The sequence below is a fragment of the Sesamum indicum genome, linkage group LG6 (assembly GCF_026168435.1).
Source record: "Sesamum indicum cultivar Baizhima isolate 11 linkage group LG6, ASM2616843v1, whole genome shotgun sequence".
Lineage (NCBI taxonomy): Eukaryota > Viridiplantae > Streptophyta > Magnoliopsida > Lamiales > Pedaliaceae > Sesamum > Sesamum indicum.
This window is the reverse complement of record NC_142662.1, coordinates 18,992,938-19,015,061: the sequence shown is the minus strand read 5'-3', so window position 1 is coordinate 19,015,061 and position 22,124 is coordinate 18,992,938. Positions and strand designations below refer to the sequence as shown.

Here is a 22,124-nt window from a genome sequence, read left to right as displayed (position 1 = left end):
TAATTAGTGACACGTTCAACTATTATTTGTTATTACTAGATGTTCACTATATATGCGTCACTAACTATATTTAATATGTGTCACTAATTAATTTTTTTTTGTCACTCATTTATGCTAATAACAATTTTACAAAATTATAACAATATTAAAATCATAAAATTCATTATTATGACAAAAATAAATGTTATTGTTACTAAATATATATACACATATATATAATTAGTGATGATATTAAAATTGATACTTGATTTTTCTTTTTCTCTTTCTTTTGTTAACTAATCTTCTATTTTTTGTAGTGATGTATGACCGAATTGTACAACTTCACAGAGACCATTGATACAATCTTCATCGTATGGCTGTAGTTGTGCATACTAGAGTTCGGGCATTGAACACAATTCAAATAATTTTGACATGAATCTAAAATCAATTAGGACTTCAACAGTATAACTACATTATTTCGAGATACCTAGATGTGGATGTGGTCCCTTCATCACCACTTTTGCATGAAGGGATTTTCATTTCAATTTCTAAACACAGCTTATAAGAGTAACAACGAGGCGGGTTTGGATGGATTCGTGGCTCGCGCTGCCAATTATAAGATAAACTCAGGACTCGCCCTTTCTCGATACAAAATCCATTGAGCCGGGTCAAAAATAATATATCAAATATCATATTTTGTATTAGTTAACTACAATAAAAAATATATTATTTATTACATCGAGAAATCGATAAACAAACTATTGATCTACTGTTGCTTTATTCCCAAATTATAAATTATTTAATAATTTCAGTTTTTAAGGAAAAAAATAAAATTAAGAACAAATACTATATTATACTTGACAAGTTGGAGCGAAGGAGAATCACTCATTGGAAAGAAGGGGAAAAAGTACATAATTACCCTCAACAAATGAACCACAGCCACGTGTTAAGAATTGGCAATCAATTAAATAGTAATACTGTCTTTACATCATAGTTGAATAAATTAAATGCATATAAATAACTCATTTATCATTCACAATGAGAATTTATGATTAGAGTCGGATAATTGATCGCTCTTAAATTTCTTACAGGCTTGAAATTAATTTGAGCGTAGGAGGGTTATCAATGAATTATTGGTTCAATGCTAAGTTTGATTATTAATTGGACTTGTGATTTGATTGATACCTCGTTGCATGATGTATTACTTTCGTAGGAGTCTCATGATTTTGTCTTGAAAAAACACTTTATAAGGAAAAAGGTCACCCAAGCTTCTCGTCTGTAATCAATGTTGAATGTTTGTCTACATTATCAATCCTAAGACGAGGGGCTTGAGACCGGCAGATAATGCAAATGAAGTAGTTTGCGACTCGATCAAAGGAAGGTTGTCTTAGCTTAGCCAATTCCATAGTAAAGTATTGTTCGCTTTGGCTGCGATCCCATATGAAGGAGCAACACGATTTTGTCCTATTAAAGCTCCTCATCAGGAAGATGAGGGATTGGAGTTTATAAGACACTCAAACTCCTCGTTTGCAATTAATATGAGATGGTTGCCCACATCAACATTTTTAAACAATTTTTTGCCAATGAAAAGGGGTCGAAATCTAAGAGTCACACATGTTGGGAGAGATTTAACTCTTTCACTCCCACCCCAAAACAAATTTAATTTCATGTCTAATGCTTCTGTTTGTTAGTACTGCAGTCTAACATCACGAAATAGTATATAAGTTACTGATCAGAGTCTCTTGTATTGTATCGAATATATGAATTTGGAAACAGTCGTATTTTATCCCTAATAACAATTCTTTTTTGGTATTTATTTGGATACTTCTAAATTAAAAATTATTTTAAATCATACAATTTTCATTTTGAACTGTGTTTTCAAATTATCTGGGGTTACATTTGGGTTTATGGAATGATTTAGATAAATGATTTCAAGTGACTCCATATAAGAAGAATTTGAAATTCATCAATATTTAACAAAACATCGATCAAATTTAGAGTTGAAGAATTCAAAATTTTTTTTTAAAATTATCCATACAACTCCAAATAATTTGTTACTATAAATTTAAAATTCATAATTTTAAATCCATTAATATAAATATAACGTGGAGTCATTTAAAATTATTTTCCTAAAATTCTAAATCATTCCATTGAATCAAAATCATTATATCCAAATGTTGCTTTAGAGAAATGATTTTGATATCTTTATATCAAAATCAAATATGAATTATATTTTTGTTATTTTTAAATAAAATTAAAAAAATATTTATAATTATGTTAAATTTTAAAAAAATTCATTATAATTTATTTTAATTTTTTAAATAACGAATAAATATTCATAGTTATAGGCAAGGGCATGTAGTTTAACACATAAACAAAGATTGTAGGTATTAAGGCAGCTAGGATGTGGGGACAATAAATACACATAGATAGACGAGCCCGGAGCCTCAGAGACAACTACTTACTACCTAGCGCAGCGGCAGTTGAACCATAGACTCCAAGTCCTCAGATTGACCCGCGGACTGCCCGACCCATCTCACCCCATTATGGAGCTGCCGGAGATGGAATCTATGGCGTCGGCTATCGGAGTCTCCGTTTCCGTTCTCCGCTTCTTGCTCTGCTTCATCGCTACTATACCGGTCAGCTTCTTCCATCGCTTCGTCCCTGGCGGAGCCACCGCCCGCCATTTGTACGCCGCCGCCACCGGGGCGATTCTCTCGTACCTTTCCTTTGGGTTCTCATCGAATTTGCATTTCCTGGTGCCGATGCTTTTAGGTTACGCTTCCATGTTGCTGTATCGGAAGTACTGTGGGATTATTACTTTCTTTCTGGCGTTTGGATACCTCATTGGATGGTACGGCTGGCTTTTCTTTTTGAACTTTTCGCTATTTTTGGATCTGTACGTTGCTCTTGCTTCAAGCATGGTACTTTTGGATTTTTTAACTTCTGGAAATGTTTGTCTTGGTATGGATGTTGTGTGTGGTTTTCTGTGAGGTTGAATTTTTGGAGGAGTTTGTTGTTATTGTTGCAATTATGTGTAATTAGTATGTTGCTTGGTTAAAGAGAATGGAAATATGACTTCAAAATGAATTGCGTTCTTCGAACTGAAAGCAACTGAGTTTTTCTTTCTCTTTGTTGAAGTCGAGCAATTAATTCAATAGATGAGTCGTTTGATGTAAGAAAGTGAAAGTATTTTATTTTCAATGGCAAAATGAATGTCCATTACATTTCATTGAATTTATACAGGTAGTCTCATGGACCTGACTTAGATATAATAAAATGTAGCGATTACATCTTCATTCTTTCTACTTTATGGTTTTTCTTTTCTTTGGCAAGGTGCCATTGAACAATTCACGTTTGATATTACGTTACTTGCTCAATGAATTGTCTGAACCTATGTAGCTGTAGGTAGACTCTCAGATGATGGAACCAGAATCTTTTCACCTTTCAAATGCACAAAACTGACACTTAATAGTTGTTTATAAAAGAGTAGAGGATAGAATGCATTAGTATTCACCAACTTGCTCTACATGATCTTTTTAAAAGAGGGATTTGGTTAAGGGTGCACCTGAAAGGCACCTGTATGACGGGATGCTCCAAATCTCATGGTCACTAGAGTTCTACTTTGCGCTGTTTATGAATCCTATGAAAAATGTGATTGTGTAAATACAAATTCCTACAAAGTATGTGTTACTAAAAAATTAAAAATTTGATGCTTTTTTCGCTTTTGTCCTTTTTCACTCTCTCTCTCTCTCTCTCTCTTATATATATATATATATATATGCTTACTCACAACTTTGAGCAGTCTCTTGTCCAATTAGCAAACCTAAATGGTATGAGACCTCTTTCCCATAGCAAGCAACAAGATTATTGTGTTGAGAAATTCAAAATGACAATTCCAAGCATCTTTTTGACATCACTACTCAGAGCCAAATATGTTGTTTCAATTTGGGTTCAACAACCAATTACTTTGAATCCCATATGAAAGTAAAATAAAGCATCTGACTGACTGGTTTCAAGGGTGTAGCATCAGCATTCTTGCTCGTGGAAGACACTGAATCCTTGGCATTGCCTGTTCACTTCTACTTGCAGCTGTCTAATTCAGCTTTAGAACGACGATTTGAGGGACATCCTCTGTTTACAAATGCCTTTATACATTTAAAACAGTGATTCCATAACTCTTTTGTACAGAATTTTGTTCTTGAGTTCGAAATAGCTGCGGAAAGATGCTCTCTTTTATTTTATGAAATGCTTCCCTTTTGGAGTTGGGATTTTTAAATTTTACTATATTGGCCCATCGGTAATGAACAGTTACTATTATGCTGGTGTTAAGTATATTTTATATTTTTGTCTTTGTCTAAGAAAACTTAACTTATAGAATCGTCAAACTTTCCTAACTGTTGAACATATCATGGATACAGATATAATTTGATAATGCAAATTTATCTTCTACCTTCTTTAGTCGATTTCTTAATATTTTCTTAATTTGGTAGCTGTAATTGTTCAAACGACCTGGTAATAATTTATGAGTGACCTCCATTTTCAGTTCTGTTCTTTTCTGAAATATGGGTTTGAATTAGTTGTTCAGTGGATGGTGTTAAGAGTGTAAAGTTCTCTGTTCTTTTCAATCAGAAGATAGTACTTCATACTAGTTGCATACCACTGTGTCTATGCCTTGTAATGTATTTTTTGTTTTTTTACTATTGGCATACATTTGCAGCCATGTATACTACATGAGTGGGGATGCATGGAAGGAAGGAGGAATAGATGCTACAGGTCAGCACCATTGAGTTACTGTTGCTGCCTTGTGAATTCATCATTCATCCTTGTCCATTAATAATTTTTATCTTCTGTTGCAGAATACTGCGTAAGCAACAAGAGAAACTTTTTCCAAGCACATAGTTTCAGAATGCACGGGTTTAGGCATATTAAGTGCATGCATGTCATAATGTACATTTTTATACTGCATTCAATCCAACTATGTTCAGTTCATGATCTGCTCCTTTCTGGTAGAGAGTTGTCAAATTGACAAGAGCAACTCTAGTATGCATTAACCTTATATGAGCTTATGTCAGCATATGTATGGTGGTAGTGCATGCATTTTCCTGTTTCCAATTTGTTATGCCTTAGTTATATATTTAGTAATCATTGCACAAGAGCACATTCTTCACTTGCTTTTGCTTTTTCTTAGATTATTAATCATGGTTTTGGTATTGTCAATTCAGTGAGAAACTTTGTCATTTGTTAAATATAATTGGGGTGATTGTTTTATGCACGGATTCTCCAAAAATTGATGTTTTGGAATCGATTGGGTTGGAGAGCACATTTCTCATTTCTGAAGTTCATACATTTTACTTTAGCAAAGTGGAGACAATTAGTTGTAATGTGTTGAAATTAGTAAATTGCCAGTGCACCTTTCTTGTTATCTGATGCTAATACGTTCTAGTTGGACAAATGTTCTTTATGTAAAAAGGCAGTAGTCTATTTATCTGAGTTCTGTTTAAATGAATCAGATACTTTTGTCATTTTGTTGAGGCTTTCATTCACGTTCTTGGTGTTCCCAATTTGTAGGAGCTCTGATGGTGATAACACTAAAAATCATATCATGTGCCATTAATTACAATGATGGATTGTTAAAAGAGGAAGATCTACGTGAGGCACAAAAGAAAAATCGGTTGCTCAAGTTGCCATCAATACTTGAGTACTTTGGTTACTGTCTTTGTTGTGGAAGTCACTTTGCTGGTCCTGTGTATGAAATGAAAGATTATCTTGAATGGACTGAGAGGAAAGGGGTATTATATTTATGTTTGTATTTCATGCTTCTGAATGTGTTATTTGTTGCTAGCATTGCTATGAATTCAGCACTAATTTTACCTTTGACAGATCTGGCAACCTACAGAGAAGGGATTGACCCCCTCTCCTTATTGGGCAACTTTCAGGGCTCTTGTGCAAGCTGCTTTCTGCATGGGCTTGTATTTGTATCTTGTACCACATTTCCCACTTTCCCGATTCACTGAACCAGTATACCAAGAATACGGGTTCTGGAAACGGTTAAGCTACCAGTACATGTCAGGCTTCACTGCTCGTTGGAAGTATTATTTTATTTGGTCCATTTCAGAAGCTTCTATTATTATTTCCGGCATGGGATTCAGTGGCTGGACAGATTCTAATCCACCCAAACCCCGATGGGACCGTGCCAAAAATGTTGATATACTAGGTCTGGAGTTGGCTAAGAGTGCTGTACAGATACCACTTGTGTGGAATATTCAAGTCAGCACCTGGCTTAGACACTGTAAGTTAGCTTTCATTTACCCTTTCGGTTAATGAATAAATACCAAGTAGTTTATAAGCCTGTTGATTGAAAATGGTGTTTCTCCTAGAACAAATTTTGAGCAAAAGTAAATCATGGCATATTGAGTTTTAAGTACAAATTATGACTTATTTGACCATAATGATAAAGTGATCCTTTACATGCCACTTGTAGTTTCTGTTCCTGATGAAAGCCATTTTCTTTTAATTTCTGTAATGCAAGGAAAAACCACTTACATAGATAAACATGATTAGAAAAACACTTTTAAGACTTACGGACAAGCATTGGCTGGATTGGAACTTCTGATCATCAATGATGTTGGGTATTTTAAGTATAGGAAAAAGGAAAATATGCATTTCGTTGCTAGACTATCACTTTAATGGTGTATCCAGTCTGTGTCTCTCCTTTTTGCATAGCAAACAATCTGTTACCTAATTTGAGGCCTCTAAATTATTTACTCATATAGCTTTCCGACAAAGGCCATTAGTTAGTACATTTATCATGCTTAGGCTTGTGCAGTGTCAATAAATAGATCAAATCATCCTCTTCGCCGTGGAAAAAGCTTCATAATTTTGTTACATTGAATAGAGTTCTTTTGGCAGAGTGTCTGTTCGCGAACAGCATGACATGACACAACAAGGATATGGTCAAAAGATCACAGGTAAAGAAGCAGAAAAGATGGGGATGAGGTCAAAAGGACATATATCTTGTGTTGGTTGCTTTGGTGGACATCAGAACTGTTGTTAAAGTTTTTAATGAAGTGATAATTTCTTGGATTGCTACTCTAATGTCAGCATTGGAAAAATATAAACTCTTTGTAATTTGAATTTTGGAGAATCAAAATCCTCTAGTAGTTTAGATGCTACTCAGACTTCCCTACATAAGAATATCTGATTTATTTATTTATATGTAAAATATGTAAATAAGAACTAGTAATTTTATTATTATTTTGATTATTGTACAAATGCTCATGCATGGATATCGTGTAAAACGCAATAGATAGTTGTTAGATGTGCAACTGAAGTTTTCAACTACTTGATTCAACTTTTGGATTGATGTTCATCTAAATCTTAGAGGTTGCATGGCATTTTGGTGATTTACTATGGATTTTGCTATATACTTGGGTTTTGCCTATGCAACAACCGTAAAATATGATCAATCATCTATAAGATAACTCTGTATCTGTCTGATTATTGTTTTGTTTAGATGTCTATGAGAGGCTGATTCAGAAAGGTAAGAAACCAGGCTTCTTCCAGTTGCTGGCTACTCAAACCGTGAGTGCAGTGTGGCATGTAAGCATAAAATCTATACTTTTTTCTCTCTTTCTTTTTTGACGCACACTCCCAGGTTTGAGCACATGTATGAAATCTATACTTTTTTGCTTTCCTTTAAGTTCCGAGTGTTATGTGTGTTTCGCTTTCTTTTTGTGATCACTGGTTGGTATCTGAAGAGCAAACAGCAAACTTGGTCGCTGTTGAAGTAAACTTTTGTGTCTCTATGCAATTCCCATAGAATAAGTTAGGGATCTCAAGTGAAGTTGTAGGAAACATATGGCCTGGGTTGATAATCAGTTTTCAAATGTAGGTTAGTTGTTTTAAATTCTGAGACCATGTTGGTTGGTGCATGGTCTATATATGCACATATGTGAGAGATACATTAAGAAATGGGAAGTAATGCTTTTTAAACAAATACATTGCCTGAGTTCTGTTAATATATCCTAAAGAGATGCAGTTTGACTGAACAAATTGTGATAAGCTGTTAACGAAAAGGGTCACGTGCTGCGAGTACATCTCAGGTTTATGAAATATGTCTATCTCAGTTTCGTCGGAGAGAGAAAAGAAACTAAACCATGGATCACTATGCCAGAACATTCTCCTTCAAGAGTCAAACAGTCATGATATTGACCAGAACTACAGAACTCTTAGAATTGCTCCCTCCCGTTTGTATTGTAGGAGTCTTTAGAAGTGCCTATTATATGTAGAGAGCCAGATTTGGCAAACAATACCTAATATTGCCCCCCCAATCAATGGAACACTTAGCCCCTATTTGTATTAAGTGTAACGCACTGCTGCAGTCTTTCCATGTCTATCAACTTCTATCATAGTGAAAATTTTATTTTAAATCTTATGTTGATTTTATTACGAGTTAATGTTTTTGAAGAAACAAAATAAGTTTCTCTCAAGTCTAACTGATTCGGAGCAGTCATGGTTTTGCTAATTACTACAATAACACCGGCATTATGATACCATGGAATTTGATTACATTCTCTCATCATATGAGATGCAAAAGCACCTACTCATAAAATGTATATTTGCTGAATTGTCTTGCTGATACCAACAGTTTCTGTCTTTTACCTGCATATTTGCACAGGCTAGTGAATCTAGACTAGCAATATGATACTGACTTAAATATTTTCATTTTAAGGGATTGTATCCTGGGTACATCATATTCTTTGTTCAGTCGGCTACAATGATTGCTGGTTCAAGAGGTAAGAATTCCACACATGCTAATATTGCATCATGGTTCAGCATTTTCTTCATCTCCTTCCTCCTAATTTCTGCTGGTTTATGTGCAGTTCTTTACAGATGGCAGCAGGCCAGCCAAACACCTCTGGTCAAGAAGCTCTTTGATTTACTGAACTTTGCTTACACACTTCTGGTTCTCAACTACTCCTGCGTTGGATTCATGGTTAGTCCGTCTGTCCACTTCCGTACATTGCTAGAACATTATTTATATCTGTTAGCAAAATGACTATGATGTTGCACTTTACACAGGTATTAAGTCTGCATGAAACAGTAACTGCATACAGGAGCGTTTATTACATTGGAACCATTGTTCCAATAGTCTTAATCCTGCTAGGCAAAGTCATTAAGCCAGCAAGGCCAGCCAGATCGAAAGCCCGGAAAGATGAGTGACACATGAGCTGCATCTTGGTACTTTTTTCTTAAGATCCTGGGATTAGATTAATGAAAGAGTAGAATTCTGATTCCTCTGCATCTTTATATTTATTCACAGTTTGTAACATTCAATCTCATAACAAAATGTCGAGCCTCGATTGGTTATGACAACTTAAATGATGGTTTTTTAAGTATATTTTCAAACCAAGTTGTTCTGACTACGTATTCAACTGGATGGAATTGATGATTTGGAGTTTATTTGTGAAAATTGAAAGCAATTTGGGGATTTGGGCCTTCTAGGAAGAGAAAATTGGGGATTTTTATGTTTGGTGGTACATGAATTTAATTTGGAGTCCTAGTCCCATTTTCATGTCGATCACGTGACTTGCACATGTCAAGAGTCATTAGGTTTTTACTACCATTATGGGAAGGAACCAAAACAGATCAATTTAGAGATGTTGGTTAACAAAATTGATACGATTGAAATAACGGGTACCAAAATTGGTACTTCTTTAGGTGATTAAATGTGAATTTTTCCCTATAAATATTTATTGATTCTTATTCTGATTATTTTTTATTTTTTAGCTATCTAATGTAATTATTGAGTTTATAATAAGAAAAGGAAAGAACAGCTGAAATAATGACAATACTATAAAATAAAAATAAATATGAGACAGAAAAAGATATGACCTTAAATTTAGAAATAATAAATTAGATATATTAGAAAATATTATAGTTTCTAAGATCCTTATAGTTTATATATAGTATTTGTGCCTTTATATATAATTGATCTTCCATTTTATGGTCTGTCAGTTTCTATTTTTCAATTATTTTATTAATCTCTATATTTTTAGCTCTTCTCAACTTTTACATTCCTTTTTCTTCTCACATTTTTTTCTATAACATCCTCAATATTTTATATTATTAATAATTTATTTATCTAATTAATCTATATTTTGAAATAAGAATTCATTTTAAAATAACTAAGTAAGCAAATAAAGTCCCAACAGGCTCCCTCATCACAGTTTGTGTTCCTAATTTCCAGAATGACTGGTTTGGAAAAGAAAAGACGAGCAAAGGAACAACTGAAATCCGACACATCTTTAAAGTCATAAGCAACGTGAACCTGACTGGATCAGTATCAAAACATCAAACCCTACAGCCCTGAAAATTGTTTGTCAAAGACATGAATGTAGGGCCAAACAAGGCAGCTGGATGGCTGACTTTGAACCCAATTCTTGAATTCATCAGCCACAAGGAACAAATACAAGTACTGCACTGCACTGCAACTATGTATACATATGTGCATAATTATGATGCAAAGGCAGAGCCAATGATGATCCAGTCTGGACCACTCAATGCTCTCTTATTGGCATAATAGCTAAAAATAAACCTGTTTGTTTGTGAAGTTGAGACATGTGCACAACATCCCCCCTATTATTGTTTAGTTCTTCTCAGGAATTGCATCAATGAACTGGCACTAACCCCACCTCCCCTCTCCTCTCCTCCCCTCATCCCCATCATCCAACTCTTTCTTTCATACCTTGCATCATTATTGAGTCGAGTCGAGTCTGCGTCTGAGTTGGGCTTTTTAAAATTTCAACGGATAATGTCTATCTTGTGTTAGAACACGAAGTGAATGAGTCGATAAGTTTGTATTCGAATTGGAGTTTATTTTTAGAATATGGGGTTCGAGTTTAATTGATTTGCAGTCGAGTTTTATTGAAATTCGAATCCAAAATCTGAACCAATGGTATTGTTGTAATTATTTGAGTATATATGGTTATTTATTGTATTGTGATCATTTTTATTGTAATGAGTTCATGATAATTGAAAGTTTAATGTATTTTTCGTATATAGTCTTTTACGGTCATTAAGAATAGTAATATTATTATTACTTTGAAGGCTATTAATGTTAGTTATAACATTATTAACAATATAGATAAATAAATAATTGTTTAGCTTATTTAGCATTTGAGTACCTCGAATCTGACTCTAAAAGAGTTGGAACCCGACAAACTGATCTATGAGGTTATATTTCGAATGATGGATTTGGAATTAGAAGTATCAAATCCCAAATAAATCATCTGAATTTATCTGAATAGTTTCACATTACCAAGAACTTTTGAATTTTTAATTTCACGTTCATTTTAAATTATACTTTTTAGGATACAAATGGCCTTCAAATTCATTTAATATGGAGTGATTTGAAATCTATTTGTTCAAATCGTTTCACTCAAACATTGGACATATCGATGCATGTAAAGAAGGTACTGCAAGAAGCGACTTCTCATAACTCGTCGTTGTCGTTTGTTTATTCTAATTAGACATGTCGCATGTCTGCAACAAGACATGTTATGAGCTAATCTGATGGACGATCATCAACCTAGTAAACTATTCTGTCAACATCTAATGTGCATATGTTGCAAAAATAAGTTGGATTTGTTGTAGTTTTGTTCATGGCTTTGCAGTTTAGGTGGAGGTTAATAATTCAACTAATACTTGAGTCTGATGGTTTAAGCAATTAATCAATTTAGTAGGTGGAAGGGATATGGTAACAACTATTAGGAGTGGATGTTCAAATTTTCATTATCCATTAGAGTTATATCTTTAACCTATCAAAATCTAGAAACCCTCTTATCCAATAGTCCACAATCATCGTATAGCATTGGTAAATTTTTCGTCCCATTGCCTATAAAAATTTTATTAATGGTCTCATAAATTACAAAAAAAATTTTATGTTTAGTATTTCATCAGATTTTGTTAGTATTTAGATGAAAAAGACCACGTGGCCGTTATCCAAAAGGCTAAAGAGTTAATGGTCACACGACTTCTAAAATACTAACAAAATCTGACAAAAAGATTAAAAGTGAGAATTTGTGTAACTTATAGATCCATTAATGAGAATCAGTAACTAATAAGACACAAAGCGTATTGACTAAAATACGGGAAGAAAAACATGCAATTTCCCTTAAAATTAGCTTCTCATTATTTTAAAAAATGAGTATTTTCTTCTTCAAGATAAAAAGAGTGAGTTACACTGTCCTACCCTATTATTATGAGTAATTATAGAAGAATCATCTCGTTTATGCTGTCCTCCCCTCCCCTCCTATGAGTAATCACACAAAATCCTCATTTGTCTTAGTTTTAAAAATTACATATATTTTTTTTTTGTCCTCGTGAATTTGAACAAAACTTTCTTACAACGTTGTGGGAATACGTAAGATCACTTTGGGAATTTTATAAATTTTTTTCATGATGAGACTATCAGCTAATTATGTGATAGAAAATTTCGATTGCCAATCAAAAACTAACTTCTCTATTAAAAAAAAAAAAAAGGGTTATGTAATCATTTGAAATAACCACATAATGCAATATATTTGTTTCAATTTAAAGAACAGAAAAAGAAAAACCACCAAGAAAACACCCCACAAAAGTAGACATGGAAATGATTATGAAGATGAAGACAAGCATGCCCATATCAGAAAAGAGTTCCACCCATATCAAAGTCCAGTTCTTGATAACTTGGCAGCAGTGCAATTAATGGGATGAAACTCAAAAATAATTGCATTTTGTTGAAGGTGCCACAGAGCATCCCAGGAAATGATGCATATGGGAACCATCACTTCAAGAGGGTAGGGTGGGGGGGGGGGGCTGTTTGTGTGGGGGACAGAAGCATTTGTAGAGTAGTGGAAAAGATGGGAACTGCACAGTGCAATTCACTTGTGATGTTTGGTTTGAGGGGAGTTAACATCAGTGTCTCTCTGGCATTTTTGAACTGACCACTAACTAACTTATAATGAGAGAGAGAGATGCTCACTGCACTGCACTGCACAAAACTGCACCCAGATTTTTCCAACACATACATACACCCTTTCCTATAGCCCATTTCTCCTAATTCACACTTGTTTTGTCACTTTGCTTGGACTCATTCATCACTTTCCAATTCCACGTGGATTAAAAATTGATTAAGTGATTATTTTATAGGTTCAGGTAAAAGAATTCAAATGAATTTATTGAATTTTTTTTCAACGAGTTATTCGTTGCTAAATTTTAAGATGTGATGAATTTGGAGGATAATTCTCATATCCAACAAACATAGCACATGACAATTTTGTAGAATGTGTCGTTAAAATAACGCACAAAAATTGGACATTCTTGGAGATAAGTAGTTGACAACGGTTAATATTTGAAGTCGCGTTAAGGTACTTAAGTAGAAGTTTGAAATAAGTAGTTATTTGCCGTGGCGACGTCTAAGGTTTGAAATAGAGAGAATTAGGCCTCCTAAGTAGGTATAGTAAAAACCAAAATTAATTGAAGCGACAAACTTTTTTAGAAGTGAGCATATCGAATGCAATATATATACTTGAAAATTAATATTTTTTTTATTTCATCTCCTGAAAATCATTAATCTTGTGTGTTGAATATTATTAATTGATATTCCTGAATTCTAATTAAATTATAGAAATCACCCATACTATTTGGATAATTATATCCGCACCCCTGTTAAAATTTTTCATTACATTAAAGAAACATTAGTATAATAAAAATATAACAACTGTTAGAACAACATCGGCGTAATCATTCGAATAACATGTGTACTTTTTTGTAATATACCAATAGTTGCGGGTTGTAAATATAATAACCTTATACTTTTATAGTACCAATACATGTTTGGTGTATGGTTAAAGTACCCTAAGTGATGATCATGCTTTTGCTAACAAATGTAAATGTGTTTTCCTTTTTCCTTTTCCCAAATTAAGAAATGTCTATTCACAATGATTGAAGGGATGCATTGTCTGGGGATGACTCACCAAACATTACTCAATTTGATTCAACAAAGTTGTAAGAACAGTTGCTTCAAGAAATTGGTTTCCCTTAGTATTTATTGGCTCTTTTTTGCATCTTATGCAATCATTTTCTATTAGTTGAAAAGAGGGGTGATACTATGATTCATGCAAGATTTTCAAAGCTCTATCCCCTTTCCCACTCCACCCACCATCAAAAGAAGTGGGAGAAGAAACCTATAACTTATAGACAGACAACATAGTTTACAAACATTGTTATCATCAAACATATTGTTGGAATGTAAAGTACCATGACTTGTTTTATTAAGATCTTTTAAGATAATTAATTTTAGAAAAAATGTGATTGTCTTAGTTTGGATTTATAGTTTTATAATAGATTATGTTAAGTTTAATGAAAGAATTAAAAAAAATTATTTAATGGGCACAATGGATAATTAGATGAAAATTAATTGTTGTGGGAGCAACGAGAGCTTTACTTGTTTAATCAGCTCAACGTTGATTTTTTTTCTTAACTATTGAACCATTTTCTTGTAGTGTGATATCCCAAAAATTATTACTAGAGAAGAGGTTAAACGGCACAAGAAATCGCGTTTGCACTTGAAACATAAAATTTGACATGCTCAATCTTAGGGCCAGACGAGCACTAAGTTGACCCATGACAACCGTACGTTGCGGCTAAGTGGTTAAGGTCGAATGTTGTCACACCTACGATGTGGGTTGGGGTCCAATTCCTTGCCAAGCTATTTGGTGGGGTTAAACAATTGCCCCAACTCATGTGTTGATTTCCACATGATGTTATAGAAACTCTGACAGACACACATGACACAAGTGCAATTTTTTCTAACAAGTAATTTTATTTTGTGATATTTTCATGTTCAATATATATAATTTTTTTTTTATCAAATTCACATACTTTCTTATAACTAGACAAGGATTAATTTTAGGAAAATGTGCGGTTTCTTGTTGTTTTTTTATTGATTTATTAATTTTTATTTTAGTGATTTTATCCGGGCAACACAGTACTGTGATGGGAATAAAGGAATATAAATGAGCAAAAAGCATTTAGTCTATGGAGAAATTCGAAATTGAAATTAATCACTATTTTTATTATAGGATTATGTACATGTACAAAATTTCAACCCGTTTAAAAATATATAGTACACATATACAATTTTTATTTGAATTAGATTTTAACTGCATTCAAATAATTACATACTAAGAAAATATTAATTAAACTTATCATTAATTATTTATTCTTTTTAAACTGTAATCCCATGACAAATACGGATAGTCCTTCCTCTGAAATTTAGTATTACACATAATTTTTTGTAATTTGAAACTTACATTTAGTATCCTTAAAGTTTGTTTCCATTTGACATTCTTTTGTTAGTTGAAATTCACTAAATTTGTTAATATTAGAAAAAAGTTTTGAATTACAAGCCATATTTACTTTGATTGATTTATTGCAGGTTAAACAAATAGTTTTCTAACCAAACTACTATTATAAGGGTGAAAATATATCTCCTCACACGCATTTGTGACGAGGTATAAAGATATTCTGATCAAAAGAGATTTATTTGACTTGTAATAATCAATAATAATCAATTCAACTAAACATGAATTTACATTCAATTTTTTTCTAATATCAACAAATTCTATAATTTTTCAATAACCAAGGGATCTATTTGTTATGCAGAATATATATATATATATATAGATAGAAGAGTACTAAATGTAATATTAAAAAGGTAAATCCCTTTTTAATTTGATCAAGTGTGTGGAATTTAACTCCACCTAAAATAATAAATATACATATGCATTTAATGTGGATAAAGAAGGCATATCCAAGAAAAGAATCCAAAGAAACCAAAGCCAAGAATCCTTTCACCTGTTTAATATAAAAAACTACCTTTTTTTATTTTGGTTTTTTTTTTTTTTTTTGCTATTATAAACTTGCATTTATAATGTGCAAACAGTAGTCATTTATATCAAATTTATAAAAAATAAATAAATACCACCAAACACAAAGACACAAACAAAAAAAATAAAATAAAAAAATAAAACAAAAAATAGTAGAAATTAAAGAAAAGCAAGAATCCAACCAAGACATATTCTCCTCTCCCACCCTTCTCCATCTTCCCCCACTCCCCTTCTTTATATACGTCTGAAAATTCTCAAAGTATCATTATCATATTCTTTCTGAAACTTCCCTGGAAAACTCCTCCGATTCTTACAACATAAAAATTGTGGGTTTCGTTCTTCATTAATCACAGGGATTTGTATGTCTACATACAGACCATGATTGTTGTTGTTGGCCTGACATAGTGGGTCAGAACTTGGTTCTTTCTTCGTACATAGGTTTTGTTCTTAGCTTAGCAGACAAGCAGTTTGAGATATAATTCATCAACTTCTTGCTATAGAATACCCTTTCCTTCATCTTCCCGAGTGTATATATATATATGATGAATAAAGACCACCACCATATGTTCAGAATGAAGTCTGATGGTAAAGGGTTCTCATCGCCGCCGGCAAAGGCCGCCGCCGGAGGGTGGGAGGTCAGGCCTGGAGGGATGTTGGTTCAGAGACGAAGTTCGGATTCCAATCAGAATTCAGGTCATGTTCCCAACATCAAAGTCAGAGTGAAATATGGGTCATCTTATCATGAAGTTTCCATCAGTTCCCAAGCCAGTTTTGGTAAATTTTTTGTTCTTATAATTTTCATTTATTTATTTTTTTTCGGAATTCTTGAATGGGAATAATGTTGATGAGTTCTTGGGGTTTCCAGGGGAGTTGAAGAAAATGCTGTCGGGGCCGACGGGGCTGCACACGCAGGATCAGAAGCTGATTTTCAAGGAAAAGGAGAGGGATTCGAAGGCTTTTCTTGATTTGGTTGGGGTGAAAGATGGATCGAAGATTTTGTTGGTTGAAGATGAACTGAGCAGGGAGCGAAGGTGTTTGGAGATGCGCAGGAATGCAGTCATGGAGAAGGCATCTAAAGAGATTGCAGCTATTAGATTTGAGGTTGACAAGCTCGCAAAACAGGTAATCTCTTGCAGAAAATTCCTGGAATTTACTCTACCCTAAATTACAATGGCCTCCCCTACTTTATCGAAATTACAAATTTCTCTCGTTGTTTGATAAATTATACATACTTCTAAATTAGTTCACGTCTAATAAATATTCCTACATCACATCTATTATAGGGGGATTTATTAAAAGATCGACAATTTCAACAAGTTATATTTGTAATTATGACAAATTCTTGATCAGTGCTTGTTTGTTGACATGTTATATTTTTTTCAATAATTTTCATAATTATTATAAAAAAATATCAATTTTTACGCTATTACCATCCACCATCGTATTTATGTTGTTATTCTCAACAGTCATATTTTACGTTGTTGTTCCACAAGTCAAAAAAGTTGGATCATATTATCAAAACAATTTCTCAATTTTTACATTATTATCCACTACAGTTTATTTTACATTACAAATTGCTGCCAACAATCAGGCGTTTCAAGAAAAAAACTACAATACAAAAACACGCCTATCATGTAATTTTTGAAAAAAAGGAGGAGTTTTGATGCAATAATTCTAAATTTCATGGACGTCAACATAATAATATATACTTAATAATATTTTTATGGGAGAAGGCTTATTTTTATTGATTAGTTAAATAGGTGACAGAATGGGCTGTTGTTGATGTATTATATCATATGGTAGGTGGCATCTATTGAATTGGAAATTAATGGAGGGAAGAAAGTTGTGGAGACAGTTCTACTCAACTTGATTGAACTGCTGATGACACAGCTAATAAAGTTGGATGGAATTTCAGCTGATGGAGATGTGAAGTTGCAGAGGAGAATGCAGGTATCCATCTTACATCACAATATCAATGCTTAATTTCTTTTTTCCCCCTCAAATTACAAGTACCTATTATGGGTTATTTGCAGTCTACCCCCTGGAAAAATACTATTTCCGCAAACTCCCCTATTTTTTCTTTAAGAAAAAATAGCTACAAGATCCCTTACTTTTTAGGGGACATTGTAATTTCAGTCCCATAAGTACGTGGGTAACAATTTTAGTCTTGTACTTACGAATTCATTTTGCCAAGTTTGTCATGTAACTATAAAATTTTCGCACATTGAAGACAAAAATGGCTGGAAAAATACTCATGACATGCATGTGGCCAACTTAGTTGGGTGCAACTTTTCCAGACATTTTTAGCAAATTTCGCCCGATTTTGTTCTGAATGTGCCAAATCTTTAAAATTACAGAATAAAATTGCCGATCCCCATATATGCCGGACTAAAATTGTAATGTTTCTTTAAAAGTAGTTCACTGCTTCCTGCGTCAGGGGTTTCCTTGCTATTTTTTCAAGTTCACGAGGTCGTGCTCCTTATATTTAAATTATTTTTTCGCCTATTATATATTTTTTCGTGAAGGGTCTGTTGCATTTAACCAATTACAAGTATATTTCCAAGGTCCTTGAATTAAATGAAAATGGGGTTGCAGGTGAAAAGGGTGCAGAAGTACATTGAAACTCTTGATGTGCTGAAGATGAGGAATTCTGGGCTAGGCAAAGTGCATTTACAGCAGCAACACCAGATTCTTACTGGGCCCAAAATTTACCAGAAGCAGCAAGAACAGAGGAAGCAGGTGAATAATTTTACTGAGAGGGTGAATCCAGGGCCTGTAGTGGTAACAACGAAGTGGGAAACATTCTGAACAAATCAATGCAGTTTGCAAATTACTTCTCAGTTCAAGAAAGTTGCTGTGGTGATATGAGTAAATATTAGTAAATGACAGTGCGGTAATTTTTTAATAAATTGAGCTGTTCTTTGCATGAAAATGGTATATATAAATATGGACATTTGTTTGCTTCTCCTCGAAATATATTTGATGTACGCAAGCGTTCTACATTAATTCTAAACGAGGAGTTTGAGTGGTTTATAAGCCGCAAAACCTTCTCTCCCCAGCGACGTGCCTTTTCAAGATAAATCCTGAGGCTAATACGAAATCAAAACGGAGAATACCTCACGCAATCTGACATCATAAATCGAGTCGGAAGCATCATTCATATTTCTTTTATGTACTTAAATTTTTTGGGATCTTATGGTTTATTATTATTTAGGATGTGGTGGGCTTTTTCCTTCCAATTTGTACATGAAATTTGGTGTAAAATGAAGGTTGAAGGCCTTGTGGGAATACTTTTCTTGTCATATATAAAAGGAATGAAAGATTACAAGTTGCAATCTTGTTTCAATGTCAAATACAAGAGAAATAAGATCAAGCTATATATTAAGTGACAAATTCGTTCATTTTGTACTCAATTTCATAGTTCCTTATTTTCTTGTACATATTTCACTACAAAATAAAAAAGATTTTTTTTTCGTATGTTATAAATGTCTATGGTTTAAAACTCATTGTAAATCAATATTATCTATTACGGGGTCAAATAAAATCCAAAAAAAAAACCCTAATTTCTTATCATGTTTAACTAGCATTTGCCATGATTTTAGGTATGGTCAGAACATTTGTCATGATTTTTAGTTACGGCCAATTTTTTGGTTTTACTTGTAAAAATACGATTAATAACCGTTGCACAGCTGTAGTCAATCCATATATTGTAATAAAAAAATTAGATTATGGATCGTTAGAAATACAGAAAACCCACCGATACATAAGATAAATTAGATAATTTAGATGTAGAACTAATTGTAATGTATGATCATAGATGTAGTAAATAAAAGTAAAAAATTAATTATATTCATATGTACCTATTTTTTTTCCCTTTGATGTTTAGTGGGAAATAAATCTCTATATTTGATGTAATTAGTGAAGGCAAAGAACCATTACCTAATCTCATGCACAAGATGAAGCACAATCTTTGGTTTCATTTTTGAACAATTTCCGAGATAAGATAAAATAAACTCAATGTTTGTCTATTACTTTTTACACCTTATCTGTTATTCTTTTTTAATTTTTGAACTTTCTATGTATAATATATATACACACTTATATATATAAATATAATATAAAAAATATATAATTTGACAATAAATAGTGATTTTTGTCTAAAAAAATACAACATTAAACATATAAATATTTATATATAAAATAAATATGATTTGACAATAAAAAGTGACTTTTGTCTCTCAAATCTCAACAACAAACGTACGCCCACTTTTAAAGTATTTTAAGTTACTTCTAAAAACAAATCCAAACATATCTATATTTCTAATATATACTTATTCATCTCTATTTTTTTAATATTATCTCGAAAACACAAAACAAAGCATTCAAAAAAACAAAAAACCAAACACAACGCTTTGTTTTTGGTTGATGATGCAATAATGGAGCAGCTGCCAAGACAACACTCTTTTTGGCAATTACTTAACTAATTATTACAACCAAAATGATAAACACATGTATTGAGTGTTTGACTTTTAGGCATACACATTTTTTATGCCTTTTATTATTATTAATTTGCTTTACTTAATTAATCATTATTAGGAGGCCACATTGCTTTTGTCATGCATGCTTCTGAACCCTTTACATTCTATCTGTAAAAGAATTAAACTTCAAGGAAAGAATTATTATGGAAAATGTTGTGGCTTGTGAATACATCATGTCTATCTATTACAACCCTGCAATAATGTTGATCATCTGACTCTGAATTTAGACCAAGTCCTCCAGATCTTCAAACTCTACAATTAGGTCCAAATCTCAAATGTTCGGATATTACTACTTCATCCTTTTCTGAAACTATTTCAAAATAAAAAAATATATAAAATTATAATTCATAATCCGAAAGGAAATTTTGGTAAACCTAATGGAGGTTAACGGAATAGACTTGTTATTTGACGGATATCAAAATTAGGTGAATATTTATAATTTCAAAAACAATAATGAGGTATTTGTAATTATGTCAAATTTAGGGAAAGTAATTGCAATTTACCCTTAAAAAAGAGTACGTCAATCAAACCCTTCGTGGGAAACAAAATAAGGAATCAAACTTTAAAACAAAAGGGGACTAGGAAAAAAAAAAGTTAGGAAAAAGAACATTATTTTTTGAGAAAATATAGAAAAACAGTTGGGGAAAAAGTGAGATAAAGTTTTTGGAATCTTCAAATTGATTGCAGGGTTAATTATATTTTCCACCCCTAAAGTATACCGATGGTCGCATTCACCCCCTTAAAATATAAAAAATAGTGCCCCCAATAACATTGATAATAAATTTTAAAACGAAAATGCCTTAATCATTTAGCCTCTTTAAAATATATTTATTACAATCATTCCCTAAAAAATTTGAATTATCATAAATTTTGTTTTTACTAAATCAAACTTGTTCAAAATTTATAATTTGAATAATTAGTATAGAAACTTGAAACTCTATAAGCTTACAACCTCATATTTTCAGATAATTATTTGAAAATTTACATACTTAATATTTTATGTTGTTATATATATGAACAATTACATGTTATTTATGAAATTTTTTAGATGAATGAATCCTGAACGGAGTACAAAAATTATTTATTCTGATCGGCTAATTGAATCAAAATATATTTAAATATAGTATATTGGGAAAATGATTCACCGAAAGTTTTACGAAGCTCAAATCCTGAAGAAGTGAGATCCACGTCAAAAAACAAAGTGGATACCGACGATTGTAACTTTAAATCTCATCTTAATTATAATTATCATGAAGAACCAATCAAATTGCATTACCTCATCAAACAATCATGACAGGAATTTCCACCTTACGACTGTAGATATGGGTATTATTTAGTAATTTCACGTGATAAGTTAGTCAGATAAAATAATAACAAGTCAAGTCAGGTAAAGTAAGTAAAGCTCCCAAATCCAAAGCTCTCAAGTCTCAACCAAGTCTGCAACCGCAACTTCTCTACATCTTTTTTGGTGTCAAATCATCAGGCCTTGATGCCAAACTTCGAGGTACCCCGTCATTTTTTTCCACAAGTCCGAAAAAAACTGTGCATCTGGTTCAAGAGTAAATTTTAGTGTAAGTTAAGGTTGTTTATAACTTTTTTGTCCCCTAAATATTTTCTAGATTTTAAAAATACCCTATAGTTATAAACAAATCTTGCCATTAAAATGCGAATT

At 32.6% G+C, this 22,124-nt stretch overlaps 2 protein-coding genes across 2 annotated transcripts; both read left to right on the top strand.

Moving 5' to 3' along the window:
* Positions 1-2,384: 2,384 nt before the first annotated feature.
* Positions 2,385-9,390, top strand: LOC105164145 (lysophospholipid acyltransferase 1). The gene is made up of 8 exons (XM_011082729.3): positions 2,385-2,833; positions 4,700-4,755; positions 5,551-5,771; positions 5,863-6,271; positions 7,496-7,581; positions 8,714-8,777; positions 8,865-8,977; positions 9,064-9,390. The coding sequence occupies exons 1-8, from the start codon at positions 2,526-2,528 to the stop codon at positions 9,202-9,204; spliced, it is 1,398 nt and encodes a 465-aa protein (XP_011081031.1). The 5' UTR covers positions 2,385-2,525; the 3' UTR covers positions 9,205-9,390.
* Positions 9,391-16,134: 6,744 nt separating this feature from the next.
* LOC105164239 (BAG family molecular chaperone regulator 3) lies at positions 16,135-19,249 on the top strand. The gene is made up of 4 exons (XM_020694299.2): positions 16,135-16,688; positions 16,780-17,036; positions 17,718-17,864; positions 18,510-19,249. Exons 1-4 carry the CDS (start codon positions 16,454-16,456, stop codon positions 18,720-18,722), a joined length of 852 nt encoding a protein of 283 aa, XP_020549958.1. The 5' UTR covers positions 16,135-16,453; the 3' UTR covers positions 18,723-19,249.
* Positions 19,250-22,124: the final 2,875 nt, after the last annotated feature.

Bases quoted from the DNA above. Each gene is read 5' to 3' on its own strand.
- LOC105164145 (XM_011082729.3), top strand. From the start codon at position 2,526: ATGGAGCTGCCGGAGATGGAATCTATGGCGTCGGCTATCGGAGTCTCC. The intron at 6,272-7,495 runs GTAAGTTAGCTT...TGTTTTGTTTAG, and splicing joins CAGCACCTGGCTTAGACACT to ATGTCTATGAGAGGCTGATT. The intron at 7,582-8,713 runs GTAAGCATAAAA...TTTCATTTTAAG, and splicing joins CCGTGAGTGCAGTGTGGCAT to GGATTGTATCCTGGGTACAT.
- LOC105164239 (XM_020694299.2), top strand. From the start codon at position 16,454: ATGATGAATAAAGACCACCACCATATGTTCAGAATGAAGTCTGATGGT. The intron at 17,037-17,717 runs GTAATCTCTTGC...ATCATATGGTAG, and splicing joins TTGACAAGCTCGCAAAACAG to GTGGCATCTATTGAATTGGA. The intron at 17,865-18,509 runs GTATCCATCTTA...ATGGGGTTGCAG, and splicing joins AGTTGCAGAGGAGAATGCAG to GTGAAAAGGGTGCAGAAGTA.